This window comes from Podarcis filfolensis (assembly GCF_964270895.1).
Source record: "Podarcis filfolensis genome assembly, chromosome: 10".
NCBI classification, from domain to species: Eukaryota; Metazoa; Chordata; class Lepidosauria; order Squamata; family Lacertidae; genus Podarcis; species Podarcis filfolensis.
The window spans coordinates 72846308-72869663 of record NC_139612.1 but is presented as its reverse complement, the minus strand read 5'-3'; the positions used below and the strand labels follow the sequence as shown (position 1 = coordinate 72869663).

The 23356-nt window shown below is 48.1% G+C and overlaps 2 protein-coding genes and 1 pseudogene across 7 annotated transcripts in view; all 3 read right to left on the bottom strand.

The window, feature by feature from the left end:
• The window catches only part of NME6 (NME/NM23 nucleoside diphosphate kinase 6), a 101527-nt gene that overhangs the window by 58544 nt on the left and 19627 nt on the right, over positions 1–23356 (bottom strand). The window contains exon 7 of one of the 5 annotated variants that reach the window (XR_014538782.1): positions 14374–14516. The exons of the other annotated variants lie outside the window; for them this stretch is intronic. The gene's annotated coding sequence lies outside the window, so the exon portion shown is untranslated. Of the gene's footprint in view, positions 1–14373; positions 14517–23356 lie in introns of those variants that run through there. 5 annotated transcript variants of the gene reach the window in all.
• Positions 555–16753, bottom strand: LOC310744085 (uncharacterized protein; the record flags this gene model as incomplete). The annotated part of the gene is made up of 5 exons (XM_083574827.1): positions 15250–16753; positions 13398–13730; positions 4387–4662; positions 3142–3157; positions 555–1532 (listed from the first exon to the last, which is right to left on the bottom strand). Exons 1-5 carry the CDS (start codon positions 16353–16355, stop codon positions 555–557), a joined length of 2709 nt encoding a protein of 902 aa, XP_083430953.1. The 5' UTR covers positions 16356–16753.
• Positions 6726–8561, bottom strand: LOC310743128 (olfactory receptor 5V1-like; annotated as a pseudogene). The gene has a single exon. The product of its transcript is annotated as an olfactory receptor 5V1-like (transcript).

Below are 23356 nucleotides of genomic sequence, written 5' to 3'. Positions count from 1 at the left end.
CCCACCCACTGAACTCACCGCAACAGAGTACAAGATTTGGCTTAACTCAGCATCCAAGCACAATGCACAAGGTTTTGTTTGTGTGTTTGTTTTTTATTGACAATATTTATTTGCCACCCAACAACAACATTTTCTGGGTCACTTACATTAAAAAGAAACACAGCTGTGAGCAACAAAATATAAAGCTTTAGTCATAACAAAAGCTGTCAGCGGCAACGGAAAATAAATTCAGATTTTAAAATGAAGAGTATTTTCCATGATTCTCTGGGGAAATAAAATGGCTTTATCTATTTATATTAGCTGGCTCCAAAGGCCTGTTGAGTATCTTTTGTCCAGAACAATTTCAAATAAAACCCAAGTTTTCTTGGACTAACTCCCTCTTGTTTGTCTCCTTCCACTAAGGAGTTAACCAAGGAGTCTGAAAGGCCGGTAGCCTAGTGAGAACCACAGACAGAGGGAATCCAGCCCCTCCTTTCATGCCCTGTTTTGGGGCCACTGGGCTTTGCAGGGAAGATGGCTGGCGCCTTCTCCTTCCCTCCCACTAACCTGCGCTCTCACTGCTTGCGAGAGGAAGTGCAGAACTTCCTCTGGCTTTCCAGAACCTTCCTCAGGGCGCCCTTCACCTCCTTGTTTCGGAGGCTGTAGATGAGGGGGTTCAGCATAGGGGTGATGATGCAATACATGGTGGAGAGCAGGGTGTCTATCTCCAGAGAGTAGCCTGCGCTGGGGCGGTAGTAGTTCACCAGTCCATTTCCGAAGTAGACGACAACTACTATCATGTGGGAGGTGCAGGTGGAGAAGGCCTTGCGCCGCCCGGTGTTGGAGCGGATCCGCAAGATGGAAGCCAAGATGTAGATGTAGGAGATGACGACTACCAGGAATGGGCTCAGGCCCACAAAGATGGTGGCTACCTGGATGACAATTTCGTTGAGGCTCTTGTTCCCGCAGGCGATTTTCAGCAGCGGCGGGAGGTCGCAGAAGATGTGGTGGATCTGGAAGGCCCCGCAGAAGTGTAAATTGGAGGCCAAGGCTGCGTGGACCACTGAGTCCAAGAAGCCTGAGACCCAGATGGTGGTGGCTAGCTGCACGCACACACGCGGGCTCATGAGATGCGAGTAACGCAAAGGCTGGCAAATGGCGGCATAGCGATCGTATGCCATGGCGGCCAACAGCCAGCACTCAGAACCTGAGAAAGCCATCAGGAAGAACATCTGGACCAGGCACGGGTGGTAGGAGATGGTGTGGCGGCGGCGGCGGAGGTTGGCCAAAATGCTGGGGACAGTGACGGAGGAGTAGCAAACGTCCATGCAAGACAAATGGCTGAGGAAGAAGTACATGGGGCTATGAAGGTGGGGATCCAGCAGGATCAGGCCGACTATGGTGAGGTTCCCCAACAGGGTGACCAAGTAGATCAGCAAGAACACCAGGAACAAGTAGGTCTGACCATGCGTGATCCCGGAGAAGCCCAGAAGAACAAACTCCGTCACCTGGGTCCAGTTGCTGCTGCCAGCCATGGGAAATGCGGAGATTATCTGTAGAGAAAGAAGGATGGCGTTTGAGGGAAAGGCTACCAGGCAGCAAAGGGCAACAGAGGAAGTTCCTGAATTGCAGGGAGTTAGACTAGAGGACCTTTGGAGGACCCTTTACAATGCTACGGTTCTGTGATTCTATGATCGTAAGTGGTCTTCTACCCACTCAGACCATTGATCCATTTAATTCAGTGTTGTTGATTAAACTTCTTAGTCTCTTGTCACCTGAAGGTCTCCAAGTGACTTATGGCAAAGGAAAATTATACAATACATAATACCATGTGGAGAAGGGGGGGAGTCATATTATATATTGATATTTCACTTAAAATTCTATTGGAGGGGAGGGAAACCAGCCATATAAACAGGAGGAGCGTCTCCACCCCCATCGTTCAGCGCGGACACTGAGGTCCAGCTCCAAGGGCCTTCTGGCTGTTCCCTTCCTGCGAGAAACCAAGTTACAGGGAGCCAGGCAGAGGGCCTTCTCGGTGGTGGCACCCGCCCTGTGGAATGCCCTCCCAACAGATGTCAAAGAGAAGAACAACTACCAGACTTTTAGAATACATCTGAAGGCAGCCCTGTTTAAGGAAGCTTTTAATGTTTGATGCACTATTGTGTTTTAATATTTTGTTGGAGGCTGCCCAGAGTGGCTGGGGAAACCCAGCCAGATGGGCGGGGTATAAATAATAATAATAATAATAATAATAATAATAATAATAATAATAATAATAATTTCCCTGACCACATGCAAATAATAAACTAAGTAACACTCTGACCCACTAATAAGCAAGTGAACCTCCATCTCCCCCTAGTCCAAAAATCATTCACATCAAACTAACGGTTTTTCTCCTTTAACCTCCCCACCCAATAGTCTGGTGTCAAGGCCAGCTGTTACAAATCAGTGGTGGGTGGGTTAGGGTCCTCCAGGGATGGTCGGACGTCTCTCCTCTCCCTTCAAGGGGGAACGGGAACAACCCTGCTTGGGTGAATCAGGGGTGCTGTTGGAGACATCCCCAACTGGCTGGTGGCCGTGACATTTCCTCTCCACTCATCTCTATTCTTCAGGACCTGCCTTGGTCAGGAAAGGAAGGCGGAGAGGAGCCTGGAATGAGAAGTGTCACAAGCAAGCTGATGTCTCCTCCTCTGCCTTGGAAGAGGCAACGCAATGAACCTTTTGTTCTGCTTTGAGGATGTGGGGAAGCCAATGGGATGTCGTGGTTAGAGTGTTCTGACTAGGGCTGAAGACATAATCATAGAATTGGGGAGCTGGAATGGACCCCAAGGGAGAGAGCAGGGAGTCTGTGTCCTGGAGAACAGAGGACTGGGAGGAGGTCTGAGAGCCTTCTTCAAATATCTGAACATGGAAGGTGGAGCAAACTTGTTTTCTGCTGCTCCAGAGGGGAGGATCCAAATTACAGTAAGCCCACAACTTATGCGCATTAGGCTTTATGCACATGACCCAAAATCACAAAAATAAATAGAAAGGGTATGGAAAGGAGGGGGGAGGTGCCCAGGGAACAAAAGACTTTGGCAATTCCACTAGCCATTGGTCGCAGTGTGTTTTGACCATATGCAATTTTGGCTTCCGGTGCAATTCCCAGACTGTAACCCTCACATGGGCTCTGAGCTTTCTGTAGAAGAAAGGAGATTCGAAATAAACATTGGGAAGAGTTATTTGACTGTAAAAGCCGTTCAAGAGTGGAAGGGACTCTCTCAGAAGGTGGTGGACTCCCCTTCCTTGGAGGTTTTTAAGCAGAGGTTGGAGGGCCATCTGTCGGGGATGCTTTAGCTGAGAGTCCTGCATTGCAGGGGTTGGACTACATGACTTTTGCAGGGCCGTTCCATGATGCTGTGACACTTCTAGTTGGAAGAGACTGGAAATCAGGTGGGGGCAGCAACATGATCTCTTGAGGTGTGCTGCCTGTTGAAGGAGGGCTTGCTCGCCTCCACTTCTGTTCTGCTTCTATATTTGCAGATAAAGCAAATGTTTCACAGACCAGAGCACAGGTCTGAGTCAGTATAAGGCAGCTTCATGTAGTCTTATATGTTCCACAGCTACTATGTTATGGCATGGAGATGGTAACTCCATGGTAGTCTCTCCAGTAACCTCCCATTCCAAGGAAAGTCAACCATAAGTGAACATTGCACTCCAAAATATCTCACTGCTCAGGGATTGGGATAGGAAGCACAGAATTATAAACTCCTTTGTGCATTGAAAAGGGTGGATTGGATAAGATTTGGGGGAGGGGCGGTGGTGGTGGGGAGAAATCTGTTGCTGTGTCAGCTCCATATATAGGTAAAGGGTAAAGGGACCCTCACCGTTAGGTTCAGTCGCGGGGTTGCGGCGCTCATCTCGCTTTACTGGCCAAGGGAGCCGGCGTACAGCTTCCGGGTCATGTGGCCAGCAGGACTAAGCTGCTTCTGGCGAACCAGAGCAGCGCACGGAAACACCGTTTACCTTCCTGCATGAGCGGTACCTATTTATCTACTTGTGCTGGCGTGCTTTTGAACTGCTAGGTTGGCAGGAGCAGGGACCGAGCAACAGGAGCTCACCTTGCCGCGGGGATTGGAACCGCCGACCTTCTGATCAGCAAGTCCTAGGCTCTGTGGTTTAACTCACAGCACCACCCACATCCCTAGCCCAATATATATTGTCCCATAAATGAATTTATTATTTATTGCATTTATAACCCACCTTTTTCTGCAACATTCAGAGAAGTGCAAATTTCGGCGGCTAGCAGAGTTCTTGTTCTCGTATCATTTCAGCAAGTGTGAATGGGGCAGATTCGCGTTCAAATGCAGACCAGACTGAATTGCTTCCCCATCCCCAGTCCTCTCTGTGTCCTGTGAAGCTACTAACCTGGAGGCCCCCCCACTGGGAGCCCAGTGAGGCTGGGCGTTTGCTCCTGCCCCCGTCAGGATGCTCAGCTCCAGGTCGTCCTCCAACCTCGGGCTTCTTCTGCACCAGCCTTTCCCTGCACCTGCCTGCTCCACCTTCACAGGGCCAGAGCATGCTGGCATCCGAGTGGCAAGAGAGGGCCTGCCATCGGGGCTCTGGAAGGGAGATCCCTGCTTCCCAGGTGAGCCACGGATGAGCCAGGTGACTCCCTCTGCATTGCATCCAACTAGCGGAGCCCTGGCAGGGAGAGAGGAGTTATGCCCAGGTGGGACCCAAGGGATGCTCTCATTGCAACTGAAACACGCAAGTTAACAAGGAGAGTTGGGAAAAGAAAGCTACTCTCCCCAGGGGGAAGCCAGGAGGAATGGAGCAATGGGAGTCCCATCGGAGGAATTGCTCAGTGGCTAGATGTTGATTTACACACTTGACGTATTCCTACCCCACCTTTAAATTCAAAGAATGCATAAAGGGAATATTGAATGTTGGATGTGCCATTGAAAATTCTACTCAATATTGATCCAGAGTAGATTCCAATGTATAGTTAGCAGAGTGAAAACTTCAGCACATTGCAGGATTCCCCGAAAATAGACCAGAGGCAATTGTATTTCACTCAGCAGAGCTTTACTGCTACTGAAGGCAAATGAGCATCATGGGCACAAAGCCCAAACATTCAGGATTGGCACTGACCATAAGGAATCCAGTTGCAGCAGACTTAACTTAAAGTTGCAACAACTTAGAATAAGTCTATACCTTAACACTATGTACAGAACACCACACCAGACAGAAAGAGAGACAGAAAGGGAGAAAAGTGAAACCCAGGCTCCTTCTGGCCTTATTATTATAGTCAACGTGATAGGAGAACCAGTTTAAGCCAGCTGTACTCAGCTTCTCTGAAGGAATAACCCAAACATCACAAACCTTCTGCTTGCTTCTTTCACACAGAGAAGCTTCTAGAACCCTCTTGAATTAATGAGAATAGGATCAATACTTTCTGCACTAAGAAATGCAAACTGACAGGACGGTCATCTGTTGTGCATGCAAGAAATTGGCCTTGACTCTCCTTCTGGTACCTTGGAAAATGCCTTGCCAAGTCCAACTGCCACTTTCTTTGTACGTATTGCAAATCCCTCTCCACACACACTCCAATCATACAGTCTGGAGAAAATGAGCCGTGGGCTTGATCCTGCAGGTTTTCTTATGTTCTTACCTCCGGGTCAGCCTGGTACACAAGAGACTCTGCTCAGCAGGTTGAAGTAACAACTAGGTAAAGGTAAAGGACCCCTGGACGGATGAGTCCAGGCAAAGGCAACTGTGGGGTTGGGGCGCTCATCTCGCTTTCAGGCTGAGGGAGCTGGCATTTGTCCACAGACAGCTTTCTGGGTCATGTGGCCATCAGGACTAAACTGCTTCTGTCACAACAGGACAACGTGATGGAAACCAGAGTGCATGGAAATGCTGTTTACTTTCCTGCTGCAGCTGTACCTAATTATCTACTTGCACTGGCTGCTTTTGAACTGCTAGGTTGGCAGGAGCAGGGACAGAGCAACGGGAGCTCACCCCGTCACGGGGATTAAAATCGCCCACCTTCTGATCTGCAAGCCCAAGATGCTCCATGGTTTAGACCACAGCACCACTCATGTCCCTTTTTAGTAGCTACTTCCCTAGGGTTTCAACTAAAGAAGAATTTGTCAGTCCTTTTTAAAAAAATAAAGATTTTTTTTTTATTTAGTATCTCCTAGAACACTTAACACAACAACATTAGGAAGGGAATGTCAAAGGGTGTGTGTGTGCCAGGTTTAAATGGCAAAGCATCTCCAACTAAAAAGGTCCAATAACTGGAGAGGGGCTTTCTCTGCCTGACATCTCCTGCCAGTCAAAGTGGACATTACTGAACCCAGTGCGCCAGTGGTCTTCAGCCCAGTGGTCTTCAGTGGTCTTCATAGACACAAACAGTTAAAACACAAAAACAACCACTGGGAAATGATATATAATGAATTGAAAAGGATGTTTAATGAACGTTTGTAAAATGATTGTAAAATGTGTGAAATGTATAAACCTGAAAAGCATAAATAAAATTTAAAAACAAACAAACACAAAAACAACAAACACATTTAAAACAGGGCTGAAATCCAATCAAGTGGACACTCATTGCAAAGACTCATTTATCCAGCTGCCAGAACAAAAATGTCTTTGTCCCCCCCCCCCCCGAGAAAGTGCAGATAATGGGCTCCTATCTTGACAGAAATGCTGTTTCACAGAACAGGGGCAGCCGCACTACAAGCCCTTCTCCTTTTTCCTGGTCTTAGGTCTCCCAAAGGTTGTTTCTGCTTCTCTGTCACCACTGCTGTGGCCCAAGCTGTGAAAAGAAACAGCCCTATGAAAACAGGAGAACCTGTAAGGAGATTAGCATATATTGGCTCCTACAGAGCCAATCGTTCATGAAGAAGCCTTCAATGTAAATAAATACAGCAATCTACAGTTTAGAGTCTCTGGTTGGAATAATGAGTTTTGACGGGTCTCACCAGTTGCCTGCAGTTCTCTGAATATGGGAACTATAGGCACCTGTGGTGGACATGCACAAAGGTGGCATATTTGGGGGAACAAGTGCTTAATGACGTAAGTAAAATTACCCATCAGCATGTCAGCAAGTCTTCAGAACTTGTGTTACTCAATCCGTATTTCAATGAGAATCAGGACTTGTTGGATAAACCATGAAATGAATTTCTCTTTGTGGTTGCAGGTATGGTTATAGTCACATTCTGGAAGGACTTAAAAGGTGCAAACTTGAATGGTTGGTACAAGACTGTATGGCCCTGGTGGAACAATTGACTCACAAAGTAAGACCGGCAGGAGGAACAATTTACAGAGACATCTTTGCAGGAGAATGGTGAAGCTTCATTTCATTTACAAATTCTCCAGAATACCAAAGACCAGTTCCTGAGGTTTATCCTAAATTGCATATCACTTAATAGGAACATGCTTTGCTGATTAGTTGTGGTGTTTGTACAGAAACATAGGTTTTCATAACATATTTGGGGGGGGGGTGTCTCCATGGAAATAATAAAAACGTGTTTATAAATTTGACTGAAATGGAGTCTACAGGAAGTGGGTTTCTTCGTGGTCTTGGAGGATTACCTTGAGCTCACTAAGGGCAATGACGTGGTCAGAGGAGAGCAGAGATGCCCTTGTCAAAGTCCGCCTCTCACTTTCTCTGTGTAGAAGCGTATTCCTTCTCCTGTCCCCCCCAGAACCTTCTTCAGGGCTTCTTTCACCTCCTTGTTGCGGAGGCTATAGATGAGGGGGTTCAGCATAGGGGTGATGATGCAGTAGAGTGTGGAGATCAGGGTGTCAACCTCCAAGGAGTAGCCTGCACTGGGGCGGTTGTAGTTCACCAATCCATTTCCGAAGTAGAGGATGACCACTATCATGTGGGAGGTGCAGGTGGAGAAGGCCTTGCTCCGCCCGGTGTTGGAGCGGATCCGCAAGATGGAAGCCAAGATGTAGACGTAGGAGATGACGACTACCAGGAATGGGCCCAGGCCCATAAAGATGGTGGCTATGTGAACGGTAATTTCATTGATGCGCGTGTCCCCGCATGCGATTTTCAGCAGCGGTGGGAGGTCGCAGAAGATGTGGTGGATCTGGAAGGCCGCACAGAAGTGTAAATTGGAGGCCAAGGCTGTGTGAACCACTGAGTCCAGGAAGCCCACAACCCAGACGATGGTGGCTAGTTGTACACACACACGCGGACTCATGAGGTGTGAGTAATGCAAAGGCTGGCAAATGGCGGCATAGCGATCGTATGCCATGGCGGCCAACAGCCAGCACTCAGAACCCGAGAAAGCCATCAGGAAGAACATCTGGGCCAGGCACGGGTGGTAGGAGATGGCGTGGTGGTTGTGGAGGAGGTTGGCCAAAATATTGGGGACAGTGACGGATGAGGAGCAAACGTCCATGCAAGACAAATGACTGAGGAAGAAGTACATGGGGCTATGAAGGTGGGGATCCAGCAGAATCAGGCCGACTATGGTGAGGTTCCCTAACAGGGTGACCAAGTAGATCACCAAGAACACCAGGAACAGGTACGTCTGACCATGCGTGATCCCAGAGAAACCCAGAAGAACAAACTCCATCACCTGGGTCCAGTTGCTGCTGCCAGCCATGGGAAATGTGGAGATTATCTGTCGAGAAAGTTGGTAAGTAAAGTAAGTAAATTTTTATTTATACCCTGCCCTCCCCAGCTAAGACCGGGCTCAGGGCGGCTAACATCAAATATCAAATACATTGAAACACAATCAAACAATTGATTAAAATACATCTTAAAAATTAGAATCAGGATAAAATTTAATGATTGCCCACGAATTACAACCATAGTGGTCGGGAAACTCAAGTATTCATCAGGGCCAGCTGTCCATGTTGGTCCCACATGAGCCGATAAAAGGGCCAAAGAGGTAACTTAGAGGGCCCCATAGAGGGGCGTCAATCTGGGCCCAGACTGAAGGCCAGGCAGAACAGCTTTGTCCTGCAGGCCCTGTGGTAGGATGTCAAATCCCGCAGGGCCCTAGTCTTCTGTGATAGAGCGTTCCACCAGGCTGGGGCCAAAGCCAAAAGGCCTTGGCCCTGATTGAGGCCAGTTTAACTTCCTTGAGGCCCAGGACCTCTGAGGTATTATTTGTGGACCGTAAGGTCCTCCACAGGGCATACCAGGAGAGGCGGTCCCGTAAATACGAGGGTCGTAGGCCACATAGGGCTTTAAAGGTCAAAACCAGCACCTTAAACCTGACCCTGTACTCCACCGGGAGCCAGTGCAGCTGGTTTAGCACTGGGTGAATATGATCCCGTGGTGAGGACCCCGTAAGGAGCCTCGCAGCAGCATTCTGCACCCGCTGGAGTTTCTGGGTCAGTCTCAAGGGCAGCCCCACGTAGAGCGAGTTACAATAATCAACCCTGGAGGTGACCGTAGCATGGATCATTGTGGCTAGATCAGGGAGAGAAAGGTAAGGGACCAGCTGCTTAGCACGGTGAAGGTGGAAAAATGCCGCCTTTGCTGTAGCTGCAACCTGCACCTCCATAGAGAGGGAGGCATCGAAGGTTACACCCAAACTCCTGATGGAAGGCACTGGCACTAACTGATCCCCTGAAAGAGATGGGAGTTGGCCCCCCAACCCCATGTCATCCCGACCCAGCCAGAGGACCTCTGTCTTTGAAGGATTTAACTTCAACTGGCTCCCACACAGCCATCCAGCCACAGCCTCCAAGCATCTGGTCAGTGTGTCTGGGGCCGAGTCAGGATGGCCGTCCATCAAGAGATAAAGCTGGGTGTCATCGGCATATAGATGACAACCCAGCCCAAAATTCTGGACAAGCTGGGCAAGGGGGTGCATAAAAATGTTAAAAAGCATAGGGGAGAGGATTACGCCCTGCGGCACTCCACACACCAAGGAGTGCAGCGATGACAACTCCTCCCCTAGCGCCACCCTCTGTCTCCACCCTGAAAGGAAAGAGCACAGCCATTGTAAGACTGTGCCCTGAATCCCCACGTCAGCAAGGCGGTGGTCCAAAAGTTCATGGTCGACCATGTCGAAGGCTGCTGACAAATCTCAAAGAATCAGCAGTCCCGACCCGCCTCGATCCAGCTGTCTATGGAGGTCGTCAGTTAGGGTGACCAGAGGCATCTCGGTCCCATAACCAGGATGGAAGCCGGACTGAAATGGATCCAAAGCCGATGTTTCATCCAGAAACCTACTAAGCTGTTTGGCAACCGCTCTCTCAATTACCTTACCCAGGTACAAAAGGTTCAAAACCGGGTGGTAATTGGATAGATCTACAGGATCTGATGATGGTTTTTTTTAAGAGCAGACGCACCACTTCAGCTCCCCTGGGAATGTTCCCGTGCCGAGAAGAAGGATGGTGTTTGAGGGGAAGGCTGCCAGGCAGAAAAGGGAAACAGAGGAAATTCCTGCATGGCAGGGGGTTAGACTAGAGGACCTTTGGGAGACCCATTAAAATGCTACAGTTCTGTAATTCTATGAATGTAAGTGGTCTTCTACCCACTCAGACCATTGATCCATGAAATTCGGTGTTGTTGGTGTTCATTAATCTTCTCAGTCTCTTGTCACCGGAAGTGACTTATGGCAAAGAAAAATGGTATGGGGGGAAGGGGGGGAATCATGTAATATATTGATGTTTCACATAACATTTTATTGCAGGGGAGGGGAAAACCAGCCATATAAACAGGAGGAAACAACACTGACCACACACAAATAATAAACTAACCAACACACTGACAAACTAATAAGCAAATGAGCCTCCATCTCCCCCAGTCCAAAAATCATTCACATCGAAGTAATGGTTTTTCTCCTTTAACCTCCCCACCCAATAGTCTGGCGTCAAGGCCAGCTGCTACAAATCAGTGGTGGGTGGGTTAGGGTCCTCCAGGGATGGTCGGACGTCACTCCTCTCCCTTCAGGGGGGGACAGGAACAACCCTGCTTTGACGAATCAGGGGTGCTGCTGGAGACATCCCCAACTGGCTGGTGGCCGTGACATTTCCTCTCCAATCCCAGAATTCTCATCTCTATTCTTCAGGACCTGCCTTGGACAGGTCTTCAGTCTTCAGTCTCTAGTCTACATTGGCTCCCAGTATGTTTCCAAGCACAATTCAAAGTGTTGGTGTTGACTTTTAAAGGTCTAGGCCCAGTATACCTGAAGGAGTGTCTCCACCTCCCTCGTTCTGCCCAGACACTGAGGTCCAGAGCCGAGGGCCTTCTGACACTTCCCTCATTGCGAGAAGCCAAGTTACAGGGAACCAGGGAGAGGGCCTTCTCGGTGGTGGCACCCTCCCTGTGGAACGCCCTCCCACCAGAGATCAAAGAGAAGAACAACTACCAGACTTTTAGAAGACATCTGAAGGCAGCCCTGTTTAGGGAAGCTTTTAATGTTTAATAGGTTATTGTATATTAGTGTTTTGTCGGAAGCCGCCCAGAGTGGCTGGGGAAATACAGCCAGATTGGGCGGGGTGTAAATAATAATTATTATTATTATTATTATTATTATTATTATTATTATTATTATTATTATTATTATTATTATTCAGGGCCTGCCTTGGTCAGGAAAGGAAGCCGGAGAGGAACCTGGAATGAGAAGTGTCACAAGGAAGCTGATGTCTCCTCCTCTGCTGTGAGGGATGTGTTTGCTGCCTAGCTAGTTAGGAGATAACATTCCAGGCATCGAGCCACTTCTGTCCGGTAGATTTATGACTGCAAAATCCAAGCCCACACCGGAGCTCCAAAACAACACCTCCGTGTTGCTCAGTCAGTTGCCGCTTCTAATTTTTTGTGACGTGGCTTTCTAGGCCAGCATGCCCAGCGAGACAGGGAATGCCTCTTATCTCCTCTCTTCTGGGAATAGCTAGTTCCTGGAACAGACTGGCCACTCCCAATTTCAGTCTCCGATTCAGAGGACTGGCTGGAAAAGTGCTGTTTAGGCTCTCGGTAAGTGTTTCCATGCCCCCCCCCGTCTCTGTCTGCCTCCCTTTCCCTGACATCTGCCTTGGAAGAGGCAACGCAATGAACCTTTTGTTCTGCTTTGAGGATGTGGGGAAGCCAATGGGATGTCATGGTTAGAGTGTTCTGACTGTTAGTTTCTGTTTGTGCCCCTGGTGCTGTGACACTTCTAGTTGGAAGAGACTGGAAATCAGGTGGGGGCAGCAAGATGATCTCTTGAGGTGTGCTGCCTGTTGAAGGAGGGCTTGCTCTCCTCCACTTCTGTTCTGCTTCTATATTTGCAGATAAAGCAAATGTTTCAGAGACCAGAGCACAGGTCTGAGTCAGTATAAGGCAGCTTCATGTAGTCTTATATGTTTCACAGCTACTATGTTATGGCATGGAGATGGTAACTCCATGGTAGTCTCTCCAGTAACCTCCCATTCCAAGGAAAGTCAACCGTAAGTGAACATTGCACGCCCAAATATTTCACTGCTCAGGGATTGGGATGTGAAGCACAGAATTATAAACTCCTTTGTGCATTGAAAAGTGTGGATTGGATAAGATTTGGGGGAGGGGGGTGGTGGGGGGAGAAATCTCTTGCTGTGTCAGCTCCATATATAGGTAAAGGGTAAAGAGTCTCCTGACCATTAGGTCCAGTCGTGGAAGACTCTGGGGTTGCGGCGCTCATCTCGCTTTATTGGCCGAGGGAGCCGGCGTACAGCTTCCGGGTCATGTGGGCAGCATGACTAAGCCGCTTCTGGTGAACCAGAGCAGCGCACGGAAACGCCGTTTACCTTCCCGCCGGTATTTATCTACTTGCACTTCGTGCTTTGGAACTGCTAGGTTGGCAGGAGCAGGGACCAAGCAACAGGTGCTCACCCCGTCGTGGGGATTCGAACAGCCGACCTTCTGATCGGCAAGTCCTAGGCTCTGTGGTTTAACCCACAGCGCCACCCACGTCCCTAGCCCCATATATATTGTCCCATAAATGAATTTCTTATTTATTGCATTTATCACCCACCTTTTTCTGCAACATTTAGAGAAGAAGAAGAAGAAGAAGAAGAAGAAGAAGAAGAAGAAGAGAAGGAGGAGGAGGAGTTTGGATTTGATATCCCGCTTTATCACTACCCGATGGAGTCTCAAAGCAGCTAACATTCTCCTTTCCCTTCCTCCCCCACAACAAACACTCTGTGAGGTGAGTGGGGCTGAGAGACTTCAAAGAAGTGTGACTGGCCCAAGGTCACCCAGCAGCTGCAGGTGGAGGGGCGGAGACGCAAACCCGGTTCCCCAGATTACGAGTCCACCGCCCTAAACCACTACACCACACTCACTTCTCAGTGAGAAGTGCAAATTTCAGCAGCTAGTAGAGTTCTTGTTCTCGTATCATTTCAGCAAGTGTGAATGGGGCAGATTCACGTTCAAATGCAGACCAGACTGAATTGCTTCCCCATCCCCAGTCCTCTCTGTGTCCTGTGAAGCTACTAACCTGGAGGCCCCCCCACTGGGAGCCCAGTGAGGCTGGGCGCTTGCTCCTGCCCCCGTCAGGATGCTCAGCTGCAGGTCGTCCTTCAACCTCAGGCTTCTTCTGCACCAGCCTTTCCCTGCACCTGCCTGCTCCACCTTCATGGGGCCAGAGCACACTGGCATCTGAGTGGCAAGAGAGGGCCTGCCATCGGGGCTCTGGAAGGGAGATCCCTGCTTCCCAGGTGAGCCACGGATGAGCCAGGTGGCTCCCTCTGCATTGCATCCAACTAGCGGAGCCCTGGCAGGGAGAGAGGAGTTATGCCCAGGTGGGACCCACGGGATGCTCTCATTGCAACTGCAACACGCAAGTTAACAAGGAGAGTTGGGAAAAGAAAGCCACTCTCCCCTGGGGGTTTTCTGGAAGCCAAGAGGAATGGAGCAATAGGAGTCCCATCGGAGGAATTGCTCAGTGGCTAGATGTTGATTTACACACTTGACGTATTCCTACCCCACTTTTTAATTCAAAGAATGCATAAAGGGAATATGGAATGTTGGATGTGTCATTGAAAATTCTACTCAATGTTGATCCAGAGTAGATTCCAATGTATAGTTAGCCGAGTAAAAACTTCAACACATTGCAGGATTCCCAGAAAATAGACCAGAGGCAATTGTATTTCACTCAGCAGAGCTTTACTGCTACTGAAGGCAAATGAGCATCATGGTCACAAAGCCCAAACATTCAGGATTGGCACTGACCATAAGGAATCCAGTTGCAGCAGACTTAACTTAAACTTACAACAACTTAGAGTAAGTCTAAACCTTAACACAACGTACAGAACACCACACCAGACAGAAAGAGAGACAGGAAGGGAGAAAAGTGAAACCCAGGCTCCTTCTGGCTTTATTATTATAGTCAACGTGATAAGACTTTGGCCACCTCATGAGAAGAGGAGACTCCCTGGAAAAGACCCTGATGTTGGGAAAGATGGAGGGCACAAGGAGAAGGGGACGACGGAGGACGAGATGGTGGGACAGTGTTCTTGAAGTGACAAACATGAGTTTGACCAAACTGTGGGAGGCAGTGGAAGACAGGAGTGCCTGGCATACTCTGGTCCAGGGGGTCACGAAGAGGCGGACACGACTAAACGACTAAACAACAAATAAACCTGAAAAGCATAAATAAAATTGAAAAACAAAACCAACAAATACATTTAAATGGGGCTGAAATCCAATCAAGTGGACACTCATTGTAAAGACCCATTTATCCAGCTACCAGAAGAAAAATGTCTCTCTCCCCCCCCCCCGAAAGTGCACATAATAGGCTCCTATCTTGACAGAAATGCTGTTTCACAGAACAGGGGCAGCCACACTACAAGCCCTTCTCCTTTGAGTTCCTGGTCTTAGGTCTCCCAAAGGTTGCTTCTGCTTCTCTGTCACCACTGCTGTGGCCCAAGCTGTGAAAAGAAACAGGCCTATGAAAACAGGAGAACCTGTAAGGAGATTAGCATATATTGGCTCCTACAGAGCCAATCGTTCATGAAGAAGCCTTCAATGTAAATAAATACAGCAATCTACAGTTTAGAGTCTCTGGTTGGAATAATGAGTTTTGATGGGTCTCACCAGTTGCCTGCAGTTCTCTGAATATGGGAACTATAGGCACCTATGGTGGACATGCACAAAGGTGGCATATTTGGGGGAACAAGTGCTTAATGACGTAAGTAAAATTACCCATCAGCATGTCAGCAAGTCTTCAGAACTTGCGTTACTCAATCCGTATTTCAGGAAGTGGGTTTCTCTGTGGTCTTGGAGCTCACTAAGGGCAATGGTGGGGTCAGAGGAGAACAGAGATGCCTTGGTCAAAGTCCACCTCTCACTTCCTCTGTGTAGAAGCGTATTCGTTCTTCTGCCCCCCCAGAACCTTCTTCAGGGCTTCTTTCACCTCCTTGTTGCGGAGGCTATAGATGAGGGGGTTCAGCATAGGGGTGATGATGCAGTAGAGTGTGGAGATCAGGGTGTCAACCTCCAAGGAGTAGCCTGCGCTGGGGCGGTTGTAGTTCACGTTGGCCATGCCAAAGTAGACGGTGACAACGATCATGTGAGCAGCGCACGTGGAGAAGGCCTTGTGCCTGCCAGTATTTGATCGGATCTGCAAGATGGCAGAGAGGATGTAGACATACGAGAGCAGGATGAGCAAGAAAGGACTCAGGCCCATGAAGATGCTGGCCAAATGGAGCGTGATCTCGTTGACGTAGGTGTCGCTGCAGGCAATCTTCAGGAGAGGCGGGACATCGCAGAAGATGTGGTCAATCTGGTTGGCCCCACAGAAGGACAAGTGGGTGGCCAGAGTGGTGTGGATGGCTGAGTCCAGGAAGCCCCAGATCCAAGAAGCAATGGCCAGCGGGATTCGCACCTGGCTGCTCATCAGGCTGCTGTAATGCAGAGGCTGGCAAATGGCGGCATAGCGGTCGTAGGCCATGACGGCCAGCAGGGCGCACTCGGACCCTGCAAAGGTCATCAGGAAGAACATCTGGGCCATGCACTGGTTGTAGGAAATGGTGTGCCTCTGGCGCAGAAAGTTGGTCAGGATCTTGGGAACGGTGACGGTTGAGTAGCAGACGTCCAAGCAGGATAAATGGCTGAGGAAAAAGTACATGGGGCTGTGGAGGCGCGAATCTAGCTGGATCAGGGTGACTATCGTGGTATTTCCAAGAACAGTGACCAAGTAAATTGCTAGGAACACGACAAAGAGGTAAATCTGGCCATGTGGGACACCTGAGAAGCCCAGGAAGATGAACTCCTCCACCTGGGTCTGATTCCTGACCTCCATGGGAAAGTTAATCTCAATGAGAAGGAGAAACAAAGAGTGTGGAAGCAACAGGACGGAGGTTCCTCGCTCACAAAGAGGTAGGGATTGAGTGTCACCTCCTGCACTTGCTCTCATCACAGCAATTATTTTGTATTTATTGGATTTCTTATTCATCCATCACCAGGAGGTCCTAGGAGATGTAAAAATACAACATGGAGGGTCACCTGTTTAATGCTGTCCCAACGTCTAATGGAGAAAAGCAAGGTTGTACATACAACTCCCTTGTTACAACAGCTCCGTTGCCTAGCACTCTGTTTCTGGGCACAATCCAAAGTGTTGGTAATGATTCATAAACCCCCAAACATCTTAGCCCTAGACTATCTGAAGGGCTGCAATGTCCCATATGAACCTGCCCAGGCTCTGAGATCTTTGGGGTATGCCCTTGGTCAGACACTTAGTAGGGACATGGGGAGTGTGGCATAGTCCAAAGTTAGTGGAAGTACAACCACTGCTGTCCCGCAACCCACCTCACAACCCCACACTTCCCAGAGATGTCCTCCGAATATGAAGATCATACAATCCTGCTTTTCCCCCACGTATGCAACAATGTGGTTGTTGACTAATAGCAATGGGGGGTGATCCCAAGGGAAAATATACAAGGCGATCATGTTACACAAAGCATAGATATATCCTTCTCTCAATAACATACACACTTACACACTACTTCAGCAAACCTTCCTTTCAGAAAAGCCCATAGGTGGGACAAAGGAGACATCCGCCACAAGCTCCACCAGGCTGGCAGGCAGCAATCTGCAGGAATACCCTGGTGGCTCCTTCCTTTGCTCCTCATTCTTCTTCTTCTTCTTTGCCTTTTAAGTACTGTATTTTTTGCTCTATAAGACTCACTTTTTCCCTCCTAAAAAGTAAGGGGAAAATGTGTGTGCGTCTTATGGAGCAAATGCAGGCTGCGCAGCTATCCCAGAAGCCAGAACAGCAAGAGGGATCTCTGCTTTCACTGCGCAGCGATCGCTCTTGCTGGTCTGGCTTCTGAGATTCAGAATATTTTTTTTCTTGTTTTCCTCCTCCAAAAACTAGGTGCGTCTTGTGGTCTGGTGCGCCTTATAAAGCGAAAAATACGGTGCATAAGAATCTAAAAAGAGCCTGCTGGATGAAGCCAATGGCCCATCCAGTCCAGCATGCTGTCTTCACAGCGGTCCACCAGATGCCCCAATGGGAAACCACAAGCAAAATCCAAGCAAAATAGCAACACCCCACGTCTTGTGGTTTCCAGCAACTGGGATTCAGCAGCATTGCTGCCTCTGACTGTGGAGGCAGAACATAGCCAGGGTGTCTAGCAACCTTCCAAGAGCCCTCTCCTCCATCAGTTTGACAAGGATATTGATAAGCTGGGAGGTGAGCAGAGGAGGGCGACCAAGACGATCAAGGGTCTGGAAACTGAGCCGTATGCAGAACTGTTGAGGGAGTTGGGGGTGTTTAGCCTGGAGGAGAGGTGCTATGGAACCCATTTTCAAATATCTGAAGAGGCGTCTCGTGGAGGATGGAGCAAACTTGTTTCCACCTGCTCCAGAAGAACCAATGGATTCAAATAGCAAGAGAGAAGATTCCAACTAAATATTAGGAAGAATCTTTGGGCAGTACGAGCTGCGTGAGAGTGGAATGGACTCTCTCAGAATAATGAGAATGAGAATAATATATTTTTTTTATTTATACTCACTTGTTGTTGTTGTTGTTGTTTATACCTTGCCTATCTGGCTGGGTTTCCCCAGCCACTCTGGCCGGCTTCCAACAAAATATTAAAAACACAATAAAACATCAAACATTAAAAGCTTCCTTAAACAGAGCTGCCTTCAGATGTCTTCTAAATGTCAGGTAGTTGTTAATTTATTTGACATCTGGTAGGAGGGCGTTCCACAGGGTGGGCGCCATCACCAAGAAGGCCCTCTGCCTGGTTCCCTGTAACCTCACTTCTCGCAGGGAGGGAACCGCCAGAAGGCCCTCGGAGCTGGACCTCAGTGTCCGGGTTGGACGATAAGGATGGAGACGCTCCTTCAGGTATACTGGACCAAGGCCGTTTAGGGCTTTCAAGGTCAGCACCAACACTTTGAATTGTGCTTGGAAATGTCCTGGGAGCCAATGTAGGTCTTTCAGGACTGGCGTTATGTGGTCTTGGCGGCCGCTCCCAGTCACCAGTCTAGCTGCCGCATTCAGAAGCTTGTGGACTCGTTGTTGGAGATTTTTCAACAGAATTTGGTCATGGACATTTTAGCTGTGATTCCTGTATTTCAGGGGGTTGGACTAGATGACCCTTGGGTCCCTTCCAACCCTACAATCTTCTTCCACATCAGCCTGCTTCCTCCCTTAGAGCTGCTGGAAGGAAAGGGGGGCTCTTCCTCGTGTCCCACCTTCATTTGAACTTGGCAGGATGTGAGGGAGGGGCCTTCTCTGCAATCACAACTTGATTGTGGGACATCTTGCACAGAAGAGTCAGTCATCCCAACCCCCTTATTCTTTTCATAGCTTAACATCTATTTATGTTTTTTGACAGAATTACAAGCCTGGTAGATGAAGGGAACGCAGTGGATGTAGCCTACCTTGATCTCAGCAAGGCATTTGACAAGGTGCCCCATGATATTCTTGTAAAGAAGCTGGTAAAATGCGGTCTTGACTATGCTACCACTCAGTGGATTTGTAACTGGCTGACTGACCGAACCCAAAGGGTGCTCATCAATGGTTCCTCTTCATCCTGGAGAAGAGTGACTAGTGGGGTGCCACAGGGTTCTGTCTTGGGCCCAGTCTTATTCAACATCTTTATCAACGACTTGGATGATGGACTCAAGGGCATCCTGATCAAATTTGCAGATAACACCAAACTGGGAGGGGTGGCTAACACCCCAGAGGACAGGATCACACTTCAAAACGACCTTGACAGATTAGAGAACTGGGCCAAAACAAACAAGATGAATTTTAACAGGGAGAAATGTAAAGTATTGCACTTGGGCAAAAAAAAAATAAAAAAAAAATGAGAGGCACAAATACAAGATGGGTGACACTTGGCTTGAGAGCAGTACATGTGAAAAGGATCTAGGAGTCTTGGTGGACCACAAACTTGACATGAGCCAACAGTGTGACGCGGCAGCTCAAAAAGCCAATGCAATTCTGGGCTGCATCAATAGGAGTATAGCATCTAGATCAAGGGAAGTAATAGTGCCACTGTATTCTGCTCTGGTCAGACCTCACCTGGAGTACTGTGTCCAGTTCTGGGCACCACAGTTCAAGAAGGACACTGACAAACTGGAACGTGTCCAGAGGAGGGCAACCAAAATGGTCAAAGGCCTGGAAACGATGCCTTATGAGGAACGGCTAAGGGAGCTGGGCATGTTTAGCCTGGAGAAGAGGAGGTTAAGGGGTGATATGATAGCCATGTTCAAATATATAAAAGGATGTCACATAGAGGAGGGAGAAAGGTTGTTTTCTGCTGCTCCAGAGAAGCGGACACGGAGCAATGGATCCAAACTACAAGAAAGAAGATTCCACCTAAACATTAGGAAGAACTTCCTGACAGTAAGAGCTGTTTGACAGTGGAATTTGCTGCCAAGGAGTGTGGTGGAGTCTCCTTCTTTGGAGGTCTTTAAGCAGAGGCTTGACAACCATATGTCAGGAGTGCTCTGATGGTGTTTCCTGCTTGGCAGGGGGTTGGACTCGATGGCCCTTGGGGTCTCTTCCAACTCTATGATTCTATGATTCTATGTCAGCAAGGATTTGCTTAGACAGGTTAAAGCTCTTATGCTGGAGAACGCTCCTTTGAGCTCTTTTCATCTACTGCGCCTGTCTGTACTTTTCATTTTGCTGTTTTAGCTGACATTTTGTTATTGTTGCCTTTGTGGAATGTGGAATGAATGGGGGACTGGACCGGACACAATTTTAGAAAAGAATAAATAATGAATTGCATAAAGCAAACGATTTGGAACTCCTCTCAAATGCAAATATTTTGGAAACCTGTTGAGGCTAGTATTTCTGATATGTTAGGACATCATATCCTATTAGAAGCCAAAATATTTCTACTGCGTCACTCCAGGATGCTACCCCAGAAAATGATCGAGAAATAGTAATCAGCATTATAACAGCTGCAAAGATTGTGATGGCTAAAAATGAGGGGCATGGGAATGGTTTAGGGGGAAACCTAGCATATAGTAACAATGATTAACTTAGCATAAATCAACCTAATAGATTTTTGGGGAAATTGATATGTTTTGGAATGTTTTGGAACAGTAAGTTTACTGATAAAAGCCTTATGCTGCTTTCAACCTGTTTTAATGGTATGAATATTTCTTTATGGATATATTGATTTGCTTTACTGAATCTAAATAAAAAAATAAAAAGGAAGAAAGAGGAAATAGTCAAATAGTGTTTCTGTTCAAGATAAGATGTTATTTGCAATGAACAATACATTTACCATGTCACGACTAGAGGCAGAGGTAAGAAAAACGTGGACTGGAAAAAGGTTCAGATCCAGGATGTACTTCTAAGGCTGTTGTTGGACTACAATTCCCATCATCCCTAGCTAGCAGGAGCCGTGGTCAGGGATGATGGGAGTTGTAGTCCAAAAACAGCTGGAGACCTAAGTTTGGGAAACCCTGCTCTGAGGCAGCCTTCATCCACTGCAGGCATAGGCAAACTCGGCAGGTCCAGAAGTTTTGGGACTACAACTCCCATCATACCTAGCTAACAGGACCAGTGGTCAGAGATGATGGGAGTTGTAGTCCCAAACATCTGGAGGGTGCCAAATGGCCAAAGGCTGCTCCAAGGGCATCTCCAGACTATTGCTGTTTTGCAGGAGGGATTAAAGCACAGACCCTGAATTTAGATCTGTGCAATTAAAGTGGATTAAAGCACTTGGTTGCCCCAGCACAACTCATCCACTATAAAGAAGATTATAAAGAAATTCTGTCCCTGGTATGCCTCCCCGCCCCCCCGCCCCCCGGTTTGATTCCCTGGCACCATATTTGTATAAATTAACTATCTCATGCCTTCACACTGGCCAGATGGGATGGGATGCCCTCTGCCGTACTTGAGGGCAGATACCAAAAGATTCCAACTGAGAAACGACTCTGCCCCTGTGGAGAGGGCAGTCTGGAAACAGTGGCTCATGCTCTCCTGTCCTGTCCCCTTTACAAAGATCTGAGGAATGAGATCATCACCTGACTCCTACTCACCATCCCAGGCCGCCCATCTGCGGCCACATTGTTCTTTCTGTTGTCAGATCAAAATGATCAGACAACTGCAAAGGTTGCTAGGTTTATTGAGTGTGCTCAATAAGGGCCACTATCTGAACGATAATCTTGGTCATTTGATTGCCCTTTTTACCCATTGTTGTCTTTTTATTTGTATATATTGCTTGTTTATGTTGCCATAAAGGTAAAGGTAAAGGGACGCCTGACCATTAGGTCCAGTCATGGCCGACTCAGGGGTTGCAGCGCTCATCTTGCTTTACTGGCCGAGGGAGCCGGAGTACAGCTTCCAGGTCATGTGGCCAGCATGACTAAGCCACTTCTGGCAAACCAGAGCAGCGCATGGAAATGCCGTTTACCTTCCCGCCAGAGTGGTACTTATTTATCTACTTGCACTTGACATGCTTTTGAACTGCTAGGTTGGCAGGAGCAGGGACCGAGCAACGAGAGGTCACCCCGTCGCGGGGATTCGAACCGCCGACCTTCTGATCAGCAAGTCCTAGGCTCTGTGGTTTAACCCACAGTGCCACCCGTGTCCCTTATGTTGCCATGGCCGTTGGCTAATGCGAATAAAGTTTATCTTATCTTTAAAGAAGAAGCTGAGGTTTGGAAACCGATAGGGCAGTACAGAGGGGGGGAAAGGAGGGGAATGAGTGTCTAACAGGAAGATGCATAAACACTCAGCAGGGAAGTCAGGGCGAATGAGCATTGCCATGCCAACGCCCTGCTAAAGCAAACCAGAACAAACGCTCCATAAAGACCAGCATATAATCTGACCTCTGCATATGCTTTTCGGCAGCCAAAGTAGGATGAACACACAATAAACAGCTTGTCTGTAGAAAACCCTTGATCAAAGATGTGCTCTCCGGGTGTTGCTGGACTATAACTCCCATCAGAAGGGACGGCTGGATCAGGCCAATGGCCTATGGAGCCCAGCCTCCTCTTCTCACAGGGGCCAGCTAGATGCCTGTGGGAAACCAGCAAGCAGGATTTGAACACAAAAGCAGTCTCTCCCCTCTTGTGGTTTCCAGCAACTGGTGTTCAGAAGCACTGCTGCCTGCAACTGTGGAGGCAGCGCTTAGGCATCCTGGCTAGCAATCCTTAGGAACCCTCTCCTCCCTGAATTTGCCTAATCCTCTTTGAAAGCCATCCAAGGATCCGCTTGGATCAGTGCCAGATTTACGTATAAGCTAAACAAGCTATAGCTTAGGGGCCCCCTCTCTTAAAAAAATTTAAAGGGAAAAAAAACCTGGATGTACATTTCCAAAATATAAAAGCAAATAAAATAAAACCTAGATACAGCAACAGTGTTTTGTGTTGTGTAGGCTCCTATGATGTAAGTCATGGGCCTTCCCTGCTAGCCTGCTCCCTAAAATACCACACATTTGCTCATTTCTATATATATAGGGTGCCTACATTCTGCATGGACTGCAAGAAGATCAAACCTCTCCATTCTGAAGGAAATCAGCCCTGAGTGCTCACTGGAAGGACAGATCCTGAAGCTGAGACTCCAAGACTTTGGCCCCCCTTTTCCTCCCTGGAAAAGACCCTGATGTTGGGAAAGATGGAGGGTGCAAGGAGAAGGGGACGACAGAGGACGAGATGGTTGGACAGTGTTCTCGAAACGACCAGCATGAGTTTGACCAAACTGTGGGAGGCAGTGGAAGACAGGAGTGACTGGCGTGCTCTGGTCCATGGGGTCACAAAGAGTCGGACAGGACAAAACAACTAAACAACAACAACATTCTGCATGGACTTGTTGCATGGCTACATGTGCAAATGGCTTTAGATACCTATTAGGTCCATCAATTACCATATAGCATACATTCAACACAAAAAACTGTGACCATTTGTTGTTGACAAAGGATAGCTGGAGATATCAAGGGCCCCAGTACCTTCAGTAGCTTAGGGTCTCATCAAACCTAA